At 46.2% G+C, this 12,304-nt stretch overlaps 1 protein-coding gene across 1 annotated transcript in view; it reads left to right on the top strand.

Annotated features, from left to right (window-relative positions):
• Positions 1-12,304, top strand: part of LOC311107036 (chromatin-remodeling ATPase INO80-like) — a 91,615-nt gene that overhangs the window by 6,235 nt on the left and 73,076 nt on the right. The window contains exons 5-17 of the mRNA XM_084149490.1: positions 219-286; positions 484-624; positions 1,829-1,949; positions 2,185-2,390; positions 2,744-2,797; positions 3,083-3,286; positions 3,597-3,804; positions 3,996-4,063; positions 4,194-4,403; positions 4,809-4,889; positions 5,487-5,582; positions 8,002-8,204; positions 12,077-12,161. Of these exons, the coding sequence (XP_084005616.1) occupies positions 219-286; positions 484-624; positions 1,829-1,949; positions 2,185-2,390; positions 2,744-2,797; positions 3,083-3,286; positions 3,597-3,804; positions 3,996-4,063; positions 4,194-4,403; positions 4,809-4,889; positions 5,487-5,582; positions 8,002-8,204; positions 12,077-12,161 (1,745 nt within the window). The remainder of the gene's footprint in view (positions 1-218; positions 287-483; positions 625-1,828; positions 1,950-2,184; positions 2,391-2,743; positions 2,798-3,082; positions 3,287-3,596; positions 3,805-3,995; positions 4,064-4,193; positions 4,404-4,808; positions 4,890-5,486; positions 5,583-8,001; positions 8,205-12,076; positions 12,162-12,304) is intronic.

The raw sequence follows: 12,304 nt of genomic DNA, 5'->3' as shown, positions 1-12,304 counted from the left end.
GCACCTTAAAAGTGGTGACCCTCCCATCTGTTCTATAGATCCTGCTACAGGATATGCTTTAGTAGGGATCTGGATTCCAAGGTGTAATCTCAGATTAATGGGAAACATTGGCTCCGTACAAGTGCAATATCCTGTTTCAATATCCAATATCTCACGAGACCTTTATTCAAAGACATTTAGTCTTTTATACTCCTCTTACTCTCCTTCTCTCTCCACAGAACACAAGGCAGACAAAGACAGTCTATACAACTTCTCCAAACTGAAGAAGAGCAGGAAATGGCTGAAGGTATTTGCATTGCTTCATGATAGAGTGTGTTAACATTCAGGGCTGGTTTCCCCAAACACAAAGTTTGTGGACCAAAATTATCATGCTTTTTAGTCCAGAACTAGACTTAATCTGTGTCCAGGAAACCGGTCTGTAGTGGTATATAAGGAAATAGGGGATGGAAGGTCATGGATGTATCTGAATTGTTCTCCCCATAGAGTATCCTGTTGAGTGATGACACCAGTGAGTCAGACACAGAGGACTCTGACTTCAGTCTGTCCAGAGAAGAGCTACAGGATATGCTCAGACTGCATCAGTTCACCAGGGAGCACCAGAACAAGTTCCACAACGACAGAGAGGTACACACACACACACACACACACACACACACGTCTAGACACACACACACACACACACGTCTAGACACACACACACACACACACACACACACACACACACACACACACACACACACACGTCTAGACACACACACACACACGTCTAGACACACACACACACACGTCTAGACATACACATAGGCATGTATCTGTGTTCGTACACAACTGTTATTACTTGATGAATAGCCACATGACCACTACTATAGCCACATGACCACTACTATAGCCACATGACCACTACTATAGTCACATGACCACTACTATAGCCACATGACCACTACTATAGCCACATGACCACTACTATAGTCACATGACCACTACTATAGTCACATGACCACTACTATAGTCACATGACCACTACTATAGTCACATGACCACTACTATAGTCACATGACCACTACTATAGTCACATGACCACTACTATAGTCACATGACCACTACTATAGCCACATGACCACTACTATAGCCACATGACCACTACTATAGTCACATGACCACTACTATAGTCACATGACCAACACTATAGCCACATGACCACTACTATAGCCACATGACCACTACTATAGCCACATGACCACTACTATAGCCACATGACCACTACTATAGTCACATGACCAACACTATAGCCACATGACCACTACTATAGCCACATGACCACTACTATAGCCACATGACCAACACTACCATTGTGCTCATTGTGATAGCATTGACTGAACAATGATAACACTAATAGAGATCTGTTTTGGCATGGACGTTGCCATTGGGGTCATCCACCGTTTTATAGTAGTCAACTGGGTGGGGATTCCAAATAGGTTGGGAGGGATCAGCCAATGATCAGAGCGTTGTCTTCAAATTGGTTTGCTTAGTTTGTAAAGTGGCTTTAGGCTTTATCACCGCCATCTAGTGGCAACAATAAATGAATGACACACAAGATGTGGTTCAGGACTCCAGCTCTGCAGGTGGCGGTAAATCACCAATATTAGCGTTACGCTGTTTTCATACATCAAAAGAAGGAGAACATCTACAACTTTAAAATGGCAATACCCTAAATGGCGCTGCCCATGTTATCACAGGCACCATAATGGCACAGATACAAACTGGAGATCTCTATACATCTCTATGGATGACAGTTAGTAACCTCTTCCCCCCCCCCTCCTCTCCTCAGCTGCAGCAGTATCAGTACTACAGCACAGGACTGCTCTCCTCCCAGGACCCCTTCTATGAACAGCAGCGCCACCTGCTGGGCCCCAAGAAGAAGAAGATCAAGGAGGAGAAGAAATTCAAGGGTAAGAAAAACGTTTATTTACTTATTTATAATTGTCTGACATGTCTGTCTTTGCTTTGTTGAATATGTATTTTTTTTAAATGGATGATTGTGCCGCATACCTATTTTATTTCTAGAGGGAATCATATAGATTTTCTAATACTGCTACTAGTGAATAGGTTCGCTTACCTTCATGGAGCATGTTACGTTGGTTTCCAGTCATTGATGTATTCCTCCATATTCCCTCCTCCTCTCAGGCAAGCTAAAGAAAGGGAAGAAGAAGAAGAAGAGGGTAGAGGGGGAGTTCTCAGGCGAGGGGCGGCCGTATGTCACCAAGATCTTCGCCAAGTTTTCCCATGATGCCCCTCTTCCCATGTTGAAGAAGAAGCACCTGACTGTAGAGCAGCTGAACGCACGACGACGAAAAGTCTGGCTCACCATCGCCAAGAAGGAGTGCCCCAAGGTACGCTGGGTAGTGTAGTCTGAGAGGCCTACAAGAGTCAGGATAATAATTGTAGGAGTGGGTGTAGGTCTTTGTAAATCTGTGAGTTGTTGTGAACTGTCCTCAGGGCCCGTATCCATAAAGCATCTCAGAGTAAGAGTGCTGATCTGGGATCAGTTTAGCCTTTTAGATCGTAATGAATGAGATTATATGGACAGATCTTAGATCTCAGCACTTGCTGCTTTGTGGATACTGTGGCCCTGACCTCTGATTTAAAGGATATCTGAGAGGGGCTAAAGTTCATAGTATATCCTATGTAGAGCATGTGAATTGGTACGAAGTAATATATTCATAATTGCATAATCTTTCTTCAGGCATTCAAGCAAAAAGCATCAGCCAAGAACTTTGTCCTTACCAATGCCAAAAAGGTAAAATGTTTAAGCCTTTCATGACCTATTAAAACCTGTTGTCTGTGTGTATAGTGTGTGTGTGTTTGAAAGAGTATCCCTGTGTAAGTCTCTGTTTTTTACCAGAGGCAAATCCTGTATGTGTTTTTTCTATATATGTTACTTCAAACTAAATGTCTGTGTTCTCTCAAGACTAAACTATTTTCTTTGTGTATCTGTTCTCCTCATCTCCAGCTGGTCCACCAGTGTCTCTGATCTAAACTCAGTACTGTGTCATTAATGAGTATCTGTTCTCCTCCTCTCCAGCTGGCTCACCAGTGTATGCGTGAGGTACGTAGGGCAGCCATTCAAGCCCAGAAGAACTGCAAGGAGACCCTTCCCCGGGCCAGGAGACTGACCAAGGAGATGACGCTCTACTGGAAGAAATATGAGAAGGTGGAGAAGGAGCACAGGAAGAGAGCTGAGAAGGAAGCTCTGGAACAACGCAAGCTGGACGAGGAGATGAGAGAGGTGAGACTGGAAAAACACACCGTGCTCTACCACATCAGGACGGGGAGCTACCTTCCTGCAGTATAACGCTCTGATGTAACACGCCTGATTCTACTTGTCACTTGATTAGCGGAATCGGGTGTGTTTATAGTAATGTTGGAGTAAAAGCCTGCACACCCAGAAGCTGGTCACCCCTCTACCGCGTAAAACAAACGTCGAGTGATCTCCCTAAATAAATTCAGATTTAAAAAGGGATCAAAGCGAATGCCAAAACTCACCACAATGTCAAGGATTAACCCTACCTCTCTCTCTCTCTCTCTCTCCCTCCCAGGCGAAGCGTCAGCAGCGTAAGCTGAACTTCCTGATCACCCAGACAGAGCTGTATGCCCACTTCATGGGGGGCAAGGGTCCTGGGGAGGACGGAGAGGAGGAGGAGGGGGGACAGGAGGACATTCTCAACAAGCTGGATGACACCACCTCTCACAGGCAGATGGACATCGGGGGAGGGGTGATGGTCAACGTTGGACAGGAGGACTACGGTAATGGTCGCTACTTTATCATTCTAAACATATTCGGGGTTACTTCATCTAAATCTCAATAGCCAAATCCAATCATGATTGATTGGATCTCAAGTGGTTTCCTCCTTTTGTGCTTGATCGTGAAGAGGTACATTACAATTTTAGTGCAATTAAGTGCAGTTGTAATAGTGTTGAATTGTTGTCCATCTCAGATAGTGAATACTACAAGTCACAGGCCCTAAGGAACGCTAAAGAGGCCTACGACATCCACCAGGCCAGAGTAAGTCCCAGCAGTACCTCCAACACCTCATCAACATGAGTCCACCCAGATAGATATGTACACTCAACATGGGAAAATTATTCTTATGCCAGCGTTCTCAAAGCAGACGGTCCACTTTTTCTCCCTCTAGACGCGTCTCTTTGATGAGGAGGCTAAGGACAGTCGCTGTGCCTCCCTGCACCAGGCCAGTGGGTCAGGGTCAGGGTTCGGGGAGAGCTACAGCCTGTCTAACCCTTCTATCCAGGCCGGGGAAGACATCCCCCAGCCAACCATCTTCAACGGGAAACTGAAGGGCTACCAGCTTAAAGGCATGAACTGGCTGGCTAACCTCTACGAACAGGTGATGGACACAAGCTTCAAAAGATCAACTTCTCTTTCTCTTTGTTGGTCGGTTTTTCTCTCTCTCTGACTCTCTCTCTCTCTCTCTGACTCTCTCTCTCTCTCTCTCTCTCTGACTCTCTCTCTCTCTGACTCTCTCTCTCTCTCTCTCTCTGACTCTCTCTCTCTCTCTGACTCTCTCTCTGACTCTCTCTCTCTGACTCTCTCTCTCTCTGACTCTCTCTCTCTCTCTGACTCTCTCTCTCTCTCTCTCTCTCTCTGATTCTCTCTCTCTCTCTCTCTGACTCTGACTCTCTCTCTCTCTGACTCTCTCTCTCCCCCCTACACACACCTGTCATGCATCCCATCACTCTGTCACTTTTCTCAGTAGTGACATCCCTTCCTGTTCCGTTCTCCCTCTTCATAGGGTATCAATGGTATCCTAGCAGATGAGATGGGTCTGGGGAAGACTGTTCAGAGCATCGCCCTGCTGGGGCACCTGGCTGAGGTAAGCAGAACACCTCAGTAAAATACTGGAGCTGGGCTTGGTTTAGTCTGCCTGGTCTCTTCCAAACATTAGCATTTGATTACCTTTGTACTTGGCATGCAGAAGCCGCAACGTTTCATTCTAAGGTGTTGTATTGTTATATATATATTTACGGGCGATTGTTGATGAATCGTGTGAATGGGAACAGTCCAGCTGTATCCGTGGGCCCCAAGGTGTTTTAAATGAGAGGGGAAATATAATGACATTTTGGGAATTTGAGCCCGCTCTGTCCCACAGGAAGACATGAGTCACAGCTTAGTATTGCCTGTTTTTCTCTCAAACACACACAAGCACACACACACACCTGTTGTGGTGACTGACTGAGTGTGTCCCTGTCCTGTTGTGGTGACTGACTGAGTGTGTCCCTGTCCTGTTGTGGTGACTGACTGAGTGTGTCCCTGTCCTGTTGTGGTGACTGACTGACTGAGTGTGTCCCTGTCCTGTTGTGGTGACTGACTGACTGAGTGTGTCCCTGTCCTGTTGTGGTGACTGACTGACTGAGTGTGTCCCTGTCCTGTTGTGGTGACTGACTGAGTGTCCCTGTCCTGTCCTCTGCAGCGTGACAACATCTGGGGTCCGTTCCTCATCATCTCTCCTGCCTCCACGCTGAATAACTGGCACCAGGAGTTTACACGCTTTGTCCCCAAATTCAAGGTGAGACATCAGGATCCCACCATTGCTCTGACATCTACAGCACATATAACATTATCTCTCTATCAGCTGTTCTCATCTCTCTATCAGCTGTTGTCTCCATCAGCTGTTCTCGCCATCAGCTGTTCTCTCCATCAGCTGTTCTCGCCATCAGCTGTTCTCTCCATCAGCTGTTCTCTCCATCTCTCTCGATCAGCTGTTCTCTCCATAAGCTGTTCTCTCTGTCGCTCCCTCAGCTGTTCTCTACATCAGCTGTTCTCTACATCAGCTTTTCTCTCCATCAGCTTTTCTCTCAATCTCTCCATCAGCTGTTCTCTCATCAGCGCTTCTCCATCCCTCCATCAGCTGTTCTGTCTATCAGCTGTTCTCTCCACCCCTCCATCAGCTGTTCTCTCCATCTCTTCATCAGCTGTTTTCTCCATCTCTTCATCAGCTGTTCTCTACATCAGCTTTTCTCTCCATTAGCTGTTCTCTCCATCAGCTGTTCTCCATCTCTCCATCAGCTGTTCTTGCCATCAGCTGTTCTCTCCATCCCTCCATCAGCTGTTCTGTCTATCAGCTGTTCTCTCTATCAGCTGTTCTCTCCATCAGCTGTTCTCCATCTCTCCATCAGCTGTTCTCTCCATCAGCTGTTCTCTCCATCAGCCGTTCTCGCCATCAGCTGTTCTCGCCATCAGCTGTTCTAGCCATCAGCTGTTCTCTCCATCGGCTGTTCTCCATCTCTCTGGATCAGATGTTCTCTCCATAAGCTGTTCTCTCTGTCGCTCCCTCAGCTGTTCTCTACATCAGCTGTTCTCTACATCAGCTTTTCTCTCCATCAGCTTTTCTCTCAATCTCTCCATCAGCTGTTCTCTCCATCAGCTGTTCTCTCATCAGCGCTTCTCCATCCCTCCATCAGCTGTTCTGTCTATCAGCTGTTCTCTCCACCCCTCCATCAGCTGTTCTCTCCATCTCTTCATCAGCTGTTCTCTCCACCCCTCCATCAGCTGTTCTCTACATCAGCTTTTCTCTCCATTAGCTGTTCTCTCCATCAGCTGTTCTCCATCTCTCCATCAGCTGTTCTTGCCATCAGCTGTTCTCTCATCTCTCCATCAGCTGTTCTCACCATCTCTCCATCAGCTGTTCTCTCTATCAGCTGTTCTCCATCTCTTCATCAGCTGTTCTCTCATCTCTTCATCAGCTGTTCTCTTCATCAGCTGTTCTCTTCATCAGCTGTTCTCTCCATCAGCTGTTCTCCATCTTTCCATCAGCTGTTCTTGCCATCAGCTGTTCTCTCCATCCCTCCATCAGCTGTTATGTCTATCAGCTGTTCTCTTCATCAGCTGTTCTCTCCATCTCTTCATCAGCTGTTCTCTCCATCAGCTGTTCTTGCCATCAGCTGTTATCTCATCACTCCATCAGCTATTCTCACCATCTCTCCATCAGCTGTTCCCTCATATCTTCATCAGCTGTTCTCACCATATCTCCATCAGCTGTTCTCTCCATCTCTCCAACAGCTGTTCCCTCCATCTCTCCATCAGCTGTTCTCTCCATCTCTCTATCAGCTGTTCTCTCTGTCAGCTGTTCACTCCATCAGCTGTTCTCCATCAGCTTTTCTCTCCATCAGCTGTTCTCTCCGGCTCTCTCCTCTCGTTAAACGATCTACTGGTTCTGTCTCTGTGTTAATTGACTATGTTATATTGTGTGAGGGGAAAATGTATCTCAGCACCCTGTATAATCTGAAGGTGAGAGAACCGGTGGTTGCTTAGATCCCTGATTTCCGATGTTGTCCTTTAGTGGGCAGCATAGTATTATAGGACTTATGGTAACTATGAATCAGAGGCATGGTATCTTACAACACACACACACACACAACCTCCTCCATATACACCCTCCTCGTCCAACTTTTCACTGCAAAGCCATCATTGTTGGACGTTTTTCAGAAGAAAGTAAATCAACTGTTTCACCATGGTGATGAGGTGTTAACAAACATCAGATGAATATCAGTTCCTGAGAACGAGCCTGACCCAGCAACAATGGACACACACACAATGGAGCCTCAGCCAGTATTTGTGTTGAGTGATTCATTATGGTCCCGTCACATAGTTTAACATAACGTCTCACATCAACAATCCATGGAGTCAGAGTTGAAATGTTTTCTCACTAAACAATAACAAATACATTTTTCGAGAAAAAAAAAGTAACTGTGCAAAATGTTTCTTTCTACTGGAATAAGTCAGAAGATTTGTGAGTATAAAATGTAAACATTCTGTTGTGATAAAATAACTATATTCGATTAGAAACGACAGTTCTACACAGACTTAGTATCAAAACTCCTTTAGGTCTGCCTCAATGATTACTGGACCTCCTTGAGAAAATATAAACTCTGCAGATTCACATATTATATTCATGCATTTAACCCTGTGTGCTGTTTGTCCCTCAGGTTCTGCCGTACTGGGGTAACCCTCACGACCGCAAGGTGATCAGGAAGTTCTGGAGCCAGAAAACCCTGTACACCCAGAATGCTCCGTTCCATGTGGTCATCACCAGTTACCAGCTGGTAGTTCAGGATGTCAAGTACTTCCAGAGGGTCAAGTGGCAGTACATGGTTCTGGATGAGGCCCAGGCCCTAAAGAGCAGTACCAGGTAAACCCTAACCCGAAGACCCGACCCCCTGGACACCCAATAGATGCTTGGTAAACAACAGGGGTAGACTATCAGTGAAAAGCCATTCCCAACAATGCACAGAGAAAAAAAGAGATCTCATATATATTTTTGAGATTGTTGAGGATTTGCGGGCCTATGTCGAATCTTTCCAGCCTCCTGAGGGGGAAGAGGCATTGTCGTGCCTTCTTCACGACTGTGTCGGTGTGTGGACCATGATAATTCTTTAGTGATGTGGACAAGGAGAAGCGCTCCACTACAGTCCCGTGGATGTGGGTGTGCTCGGTCCTCCGTTTCCTGTAGTCCACGATCAGCTATTTGTCTTGCTGACATTGAGGGAGAGGTTTGTGACCTGGCACTTGAACAGCATTCTCATGTAGGTGTTCCTCTTGTCCAGGGGAGAGAAGGTTTGTGTTTAGTGCAATAGAGATTGCGTTATCTGTGGATCTGTTGGGGCGGTATGCGAACTGGAGTGAGTCCAGGGTGTCGGCGTTGACGTGTGCTATGACCAGCCTTTCAAAGCATTTCATGGCTACAGATGTGAGTGCTACGGGGCGATAGTCATTTAGACAGGTTACCTTGGTGTACTTGGGCACAGGGACTACGGTGGTCTGCTTGAAACATGTTCCTATTACAGACTGGGTCAGGCAGATGTTGAAAATGTCAGTCTAGACACTTGCCAGCTGGTCAGCTCATATTCTGAGTACACGTCCTGGTCATCCATCTAGCCCTGCGGCCTTGTGAATGTTATCCTGTTTTAAAGGCTCGCGTCACTGGGCAGCTCGTGGCTGGGTTTCCCTTTGTAATCCGTGATAGTTTGCAAGCCCTGCCACATCCGACGAGCGTCAGAGCTGGCATAGTAGGATTCGATCTTAGTCCTGTATTAACGTTTTGACTGTCTGATTGCTCGTCGGCGGTCGTAGCAGGATTTCTTATAGGCGTCCGCATTAGTGTCCCGCTCCTTGAAAGCGGCAGCTCTAGCCTTTAGCTCAACGTGGATGTTGCCTGTAATCCATGGCTTCTGGTTGGGATGCACTTATTAATGAATCCGGTGACTGATGTGGGGAAACCCCTCAATGTTATCGGATGAATCCGGAATATATTCCAGCCTGTGCTAGCGAAACAGTCCTGTAGCTTAGCATCCGCTTCATCGGACCACTTCAGCATTGAGCATGTCACTGGTACTTCTTGTTTGAGTTTTTTGCTTGTAAGCACGAGTCAGGAGGATAGAGTTATGGTCAGATTTGCCAAATGGAGGGCGGGGGAGAGCTTTGTGAGTGTCTCTGTGTGGCGTAAAGGTGAGTGTGTGGAGTGAAGGGGAGTTTCTAGTTGCACAGGTGACATGCTGGGAAAAATGAGGTAAGACAAATTTCAGTTGCTAATGGCCCTGTACAGCTGGTTGAGTGCGGTCTTAGTGCCAGCATCGGTTTGTGGTGGTAAATAGTCGGCTTCCAGTAATACCGTATTACCCCGGTATGGTACAGAAACGGTATGACGCTATGAAAATCTGGATACCGCCAAACCCTAGTAAATAGACAGCTATGAAAAATATAGATGATAAACTCTCTTGGTAAATTGTATGCTGCAATTTATCATGAGGTATTCTAACACAGGCGAGCAAAACCTAGAGATTTCCTTAACATTAGAGATGCGCACCAGCTGTTGTTGACAGAGAGAGACACCTCCCTCCTTAACCAGCTGTTGTTGACAGAGAGACACCTCCCTCCTTAACCAGCTGTTGTTGACAGAGAGACACCTCCCTCCTTAACCAGCTGTTGTTGACAGAGAGACACCTCCCTCCTTAACCAGCTGTTGTTGACAGAGAGAGACACCTCCCTCCTTAACCAGCTGTTGTTGACAGAGAGAGACACCTCCCTCCTTAACCAGCTGTTGTTGACAGAGAGAGACACCTCCCTCCTTAACCAGCTGTTGTTGACAGAGAGAGACACCTCCCTCCTTAACCAGCTGTTGTTGACAGAGAGAGACACCTCCCTCCTTAACCAGCTGTTGTTGACAGAGAGAGACACCTCCCTCCTTAACCAGCTGTTGTTGACAGAGAGAGACACCTCCCTCCTTAACCAGCTGTTGTTGACAATGAGAGACACCTCCCTCCTTAACCACTCCTTAACCTTACCCAAAGCTGCCATTCGGTCTTGACGACATAGAAAAAGCAGCTAGATGCATATTGTCCTTGTTCAGCCATGACTCCGAGAAACATAGGATATTAAAGTTCTTCAGGTCCTGTTGATGGGATAGTCTGGAACGGAGCTTGTCCAGTTTGTTGTCTTAGTGATTGTACGTTGGCCAATAGAATGTCCAGTTTGTTCTCTTAGTGACTGTACGTTGGCCAATAGAACGTCCAGTTTGTTCTCTTAGTGACTGTACGTTGGCCAATAGAACGTCCAGTTTGTTGTCTTAGTGACTGTACGTTGGCCAATAGAACGTCCAGTTTGTTCTCTTAGTGACTGTACGTTGGCCAATAGAACGTCCAGTTTGTTCTCTTAGTGACTGTACGTTGGCCAATAGAACGTCCAGTTTGTTCTCTTAGTGATTGTACGTTGGCCAATAGAACGTCCAGTTTGTTCTCTTAGTGACTGTACGTTGGCCAATAGAACGTCCAGTTTGTTGTCTTAGTGACTGTACGTTGGCCAATAGAACGTCCAGTTTGTTGTCTTAGTGATTGTACGTTGGCCAATAGAACGTCCAGTTTGTTGTCTTAGTGATTGTACGTTGGCCAATAGAACGTCCAGTTTGTTGTCTTAGTGATTGTACGTTGGCCAATAGAACGTCCAGTTTGTTGTCTTAGTGATTGTACGTTGGCCAATAGAACGTCCAGTTTGTTCTCTTAGTGACTGTACGTTGGCCAATAGAACGTCCAGTTTGTTCTCTTAGTGACTGTACGTTGGCCAATAGAACGTCCAGTTTGTTGTCTTAGTGATTGTACGTTGGCCAATAGAACGTCCAGTTTGTTGTCTTAGTGATTGTACGTTGGCCAATAGAACGTCCAGTTTGTTGTCTTAGTGACTGTACGTTGGCCAATAGAACGTCCAGTTTGTTGTCTTAGTGATTGTACGTTGGCCAATAGAACGTCCAGTTTGTTGTCTTAGTGACTGTACGTTGGCCAATAGAACGTCCAGTTTGTTGTCTTAGTGATTGTACGTTGGCCAATAGAACGTCCAGTTTGTTGTCTTAGTGACTGTACGTTGGCCAATAGAACGTCCAGTTTGTTGTCTTAGTGACTGTACGTTGGCCAATAGAACGTCCAGTTTGTTGTCTTAGTGATTGTACGTTGGCCAATAGAACGTCCAGTTTGTTGTCTTAGTGACTGTACGTTGGCCAATAGAACGTCCAGTTTGTTGTCTTAGTGACTGTACGTTGGCCAATAGAACGGATGGTAGAGACAGTTACTGCTCGTTTGCCTCTTGAGACGTCTCTTCCTCTTCCTGGTCCGAGGTGAACAGTACATCCACAGCTGTCGACTCGTCGAAGTACAAATCTTCATCCAAAACCAGGTTAGTGATCGCGTTTCTAATGTCCAGACGCGGTTGTCGGTCACAGGAAATGATGCGATCAGTGTATAAACCCCCGTCCCCCACCAAATAGCAGAATTGGTCAGGAGCTCTTAAGACGGCAGCTATCGATCTCTGCAGCGCCATCTCAGTTCAGAGGGTCCAGTGAGTGTACACGGTTCTGGACGAGGCCCAAGCACTGAAGAGCAGCACCAGCTGGAGAAGTTCTTTCAGTTGTGTCTCAAATGATACCCCATCAAGTGTTTCAATAATGATGTATAATGTTTGTATGGTGTTTGAATACATCATGTAGTCCATTAAGTTTGGATGTCTCTGTGTTGACAGTGTTCGATGGAAGATCCTGCTGCAGTTCCAGTGTAGAAACAGACTGCTGCTCACTGGAACACCTATACAGAACACCATGGCAGAGGTCAGAGGTCATTCTGTCTCTCTCTTTGTCTGTCTCTCTCTCTGTCTGTTTCTCTCTCTCTCTGTCTGTTTCTCTCTCTCTGTCTGTTTCTCTCTCTCTCTCTGTCTGTTTCTCTCTCTCTCTCTCTCTCTCTCTCTCTCTCC

The sequence above is a fragment of the Coregonus lavaretus genome (genome assembly GCF_964263955.1).
Source record: "Coregonus lavaretus genome assembly, chromosome: 31".
In the NCBI taxonomy this organism is placed as follows: Eukaryota; Metazoa; Chordata; class Actinopteri; order Salmoniformes; family Salmonidae; genus Coregonus; species Coregonus lavaretus.
The sequence above is the reverse complement of the archived record's forward strand: the minus strand, read 5'-3'. Positions and strand labels throughout refer to the sequence as shown.